This window comes from Mesitornis unicolor, unplaced genomic scaffold, assembly GCF_000695765.1.
Source record: "Mesitornis unicolor isolate BGI_N332 unplaced genomic scaffold, ASM69576v1 scaffold44365, whole genome shotgun sequence".
In the NCBI taxonomy this organism is placed as follows: domain Eukaryota; kingdom Metazoa; phylum Chordata; class Aves; order Mesitornithiformes; family Mesitornithidae; genus Mesitornis; species Mesitornis unicolor.
Window position 1 is genome coordinate 1,215 of NW_010185626.1, and position 2,443 is coordinate 3,657.

General features: G+C 54.7%; 1 protein-coding gene across 1 annotated transcript in view; it reads left to right on the forward strand.

Moving 5' to 3' along the window:
- Window positions 1-707: 707 nt before the first annotated feature.
- The window catches only part of USP28 (ubiquitin specific peptidase 28), a gene marked incomplete at its 3' end in the record, with an annotated part of 18,631 nt that continues 16,895 nt past the window's right edge, over window positions 708-2,443 (forward strand). Inside the window, exons 1-2 of the mRNA XM_010184902.1 lie at window positions 708-776; window positions 1,745-1,877. Of these exons, the coding sequence (XP_010183204.1) occupies window positions 708-776; window positions 1,745-1,877 (202 nt within the window). The remainder of the gene's footprint in view (window positions 777-1,744; window positions 1,878-2,443) is intronic.

Here is a 2,443-nt window from a genome sequence, read left to right on the forward strand (position 1 = left end):
CACGGTGCGGTCTCGGCAGTTTTCCCTGTCGTTTTGTCCTTCCCACACGACGAGCATCAGATTTCACCAGGACTGAGCCACTGGCGACAGCAGCTGAAGGCGGCCACAAAAGGGGGTGCTGGGACCCCCGCGTTGGGGCTGGCTGCTGGAAGGCGCTCCCTGTAGGGAGCTGTGGCTCCCCACAGCCGGTGGCAGGTATTCGTGGAGTGGTGAGCACAGTGACTTACCTAGGGCGAGGGTCTCGAGTTGCTGGCGCAGTGGGGGAAGGAAAGGCGGCTGCCGCCCCTCGGGCCCTTATCCTGACACCTCATTGTCAGGGAGAAGTGACGGGCACAAATGGCATGTGCAGACCGACTTAAAATAGCCCCTGGCCGGTGCCCCGGAGCACGCGGCCTCCTTATATGTCCCTCCACGCATGCCACTGCTGCTGGGGTGCCCCTGCCCACCGCAGGTGCGGTGCATCCCACAGCAGGGACGGCGCTTCCTCTCGGGCCGGCCGACGTCCTCGTGAGGACGTTAGCCTCTAAATTTAGGGGGCAGAAGCTGAGTGCGATGTTGGTTTTGCCATCAAGCAGGCGTGATGGGGGGGTTGGTATCAATTTGTCAGTAAAGAGCCCTCGGCACGGCTTGCGGAAACAGCTCCGTGTCTGTCCTGGTCACCTTCTCACTGGTCACCTTTCTTTATTTCTTCCTTGCAGGATTGCCAGATGCTTTTAGAGAAGATGAAAGAGATCACCGGAATTCAAGACTTGGCTTTCCTTCACACGGCTCTAAAGGTTTGTGCCCGTTGTCGTTGTTCTGTGGAAAGGAGACCTCTGAGTTTGTACCAAGATCAGGCAAGTTCAGGCTCTCTTGAAATGTAATGCAGGGGTTGGATGTGGGCTGGTAACGAGCCCGTCCTCACTAAAACAGTGGGACCATGGCCTGTGAAAGTGATACAGCATGTGTGTGTGTGCGTGTGTGCAGAATCATTGGGTTCACATAGCAGATGAAGGATAAAGCCTCTGCACCTCTTCTGCTTGTGTTTCAGTCAGGTGTGCCTGTGTCAGCAGGGATCGTGCAGTTTCGGGGTTCGCATGTGCTCATCCCCATCTCAAACAAAAACCCCACGCTACGTTGAGAGCAGTTTGTTTACCCGGAAGGATTCCTCCCCACAGTGCACGTTTCGGTATTTAGAAACCAGAGTCTTCAACGGGCTGCAGCCACATCAGTCTGGGGTCACCAGACACCGTCCATCCTCTTGAGACGGAGCAGCAGGGTGTGGGTAGTGCTGAAAATACACCAAGAGGGTTGTTTAAGGAAATCCTTAAAGGTTTCCTTGAGAAGTAATGTCCAGAAAATGTCAGACTAAATTTAAAGGAGCTGAGCCTGTACGGTGATCTGAAGACAGCCCTGGCCGGGTGACAGACAGGCGTCTTGAGGTCCCCAGAGACTTTGACTTGTGAATCAAAGTACCTTGTCGCTCTCCAGACCTGCTGCGGCTGCTCCGGTCTCTTGTGAGGGAAATGAAATTAGTTAATGGAGTCTGTCTTGTCCCAGTAATAACGCCAAAGTGCTTTCCGACAGGGAAATTCAAGCCTTCATTATTTCCATCTTTTACTCCTGCCTGTCACCAACCGATAGCTCTCTCCCGTGGCCAGAGAAAGCGAAGTTGGTGGCACTGTGCCTGTCTGCACCCCGGCTGCATTACGTGTCCTGCAGATGCAGATGAAGCAGCCCTGGTTCTTCCCTGTCGTTCTGCCAGGCTGCCAAAGGGGACCTGATGGAAGCTGTCATCTTCCTGACGGAGGAGCACACTGAGGAGCCGGCTCAGGACGCGGCTGCTGCGGAGCCATGCCCCTGGGAAGGGAGCGCCATGGGCGGTCAGCCCGCACACAGTAAGTGCGTTGTCCAACCTTCCATGGGTTTCCTGTGGTTTGGGCTGAGCGGAGGTGCTGGTTCTCCCCGCTTCTGGCGGTGAATCCCCCTGGTGCTGGGCTGGTTCTGCCAGCGCTCGCCACTTGCCACAGGAGAGCTCAGAGAATTAAATTGAGATTTAAACTAAATCAAGAATAGTATCTTTAAACCTCTTTGCTAGTGCCACATCTGTTAACTGGAGCTTTCCCAAGCAATGTTATCACTGGACAGGTTCGCAGTGCCAAAAATGTGTGCTGGGAGCTGTGAGCAGCACGGCTGCCATTGCTCCGCCGTGTAAGGCTTCCACCTCTCCCAGAACCTCTCCTTTTCTTTTCTCCTCCTTTCCTGCGTGGCTGGTACATGAAACGACTCTGACGTGCAATGATACGATGCTGCGATGGTGCCGATGTTATTGAAATCCTTGGTTTCTCGAAGCAGTGTCAGCTGTCAACGCTGCTGTCAAGGCACAGCAAATACAGCAGCAGCTGATCCTCATTATTTCGGGAGGTCTGAGACGTTCCCTCCAGCTCCGAGGTGGCTGTAGGGA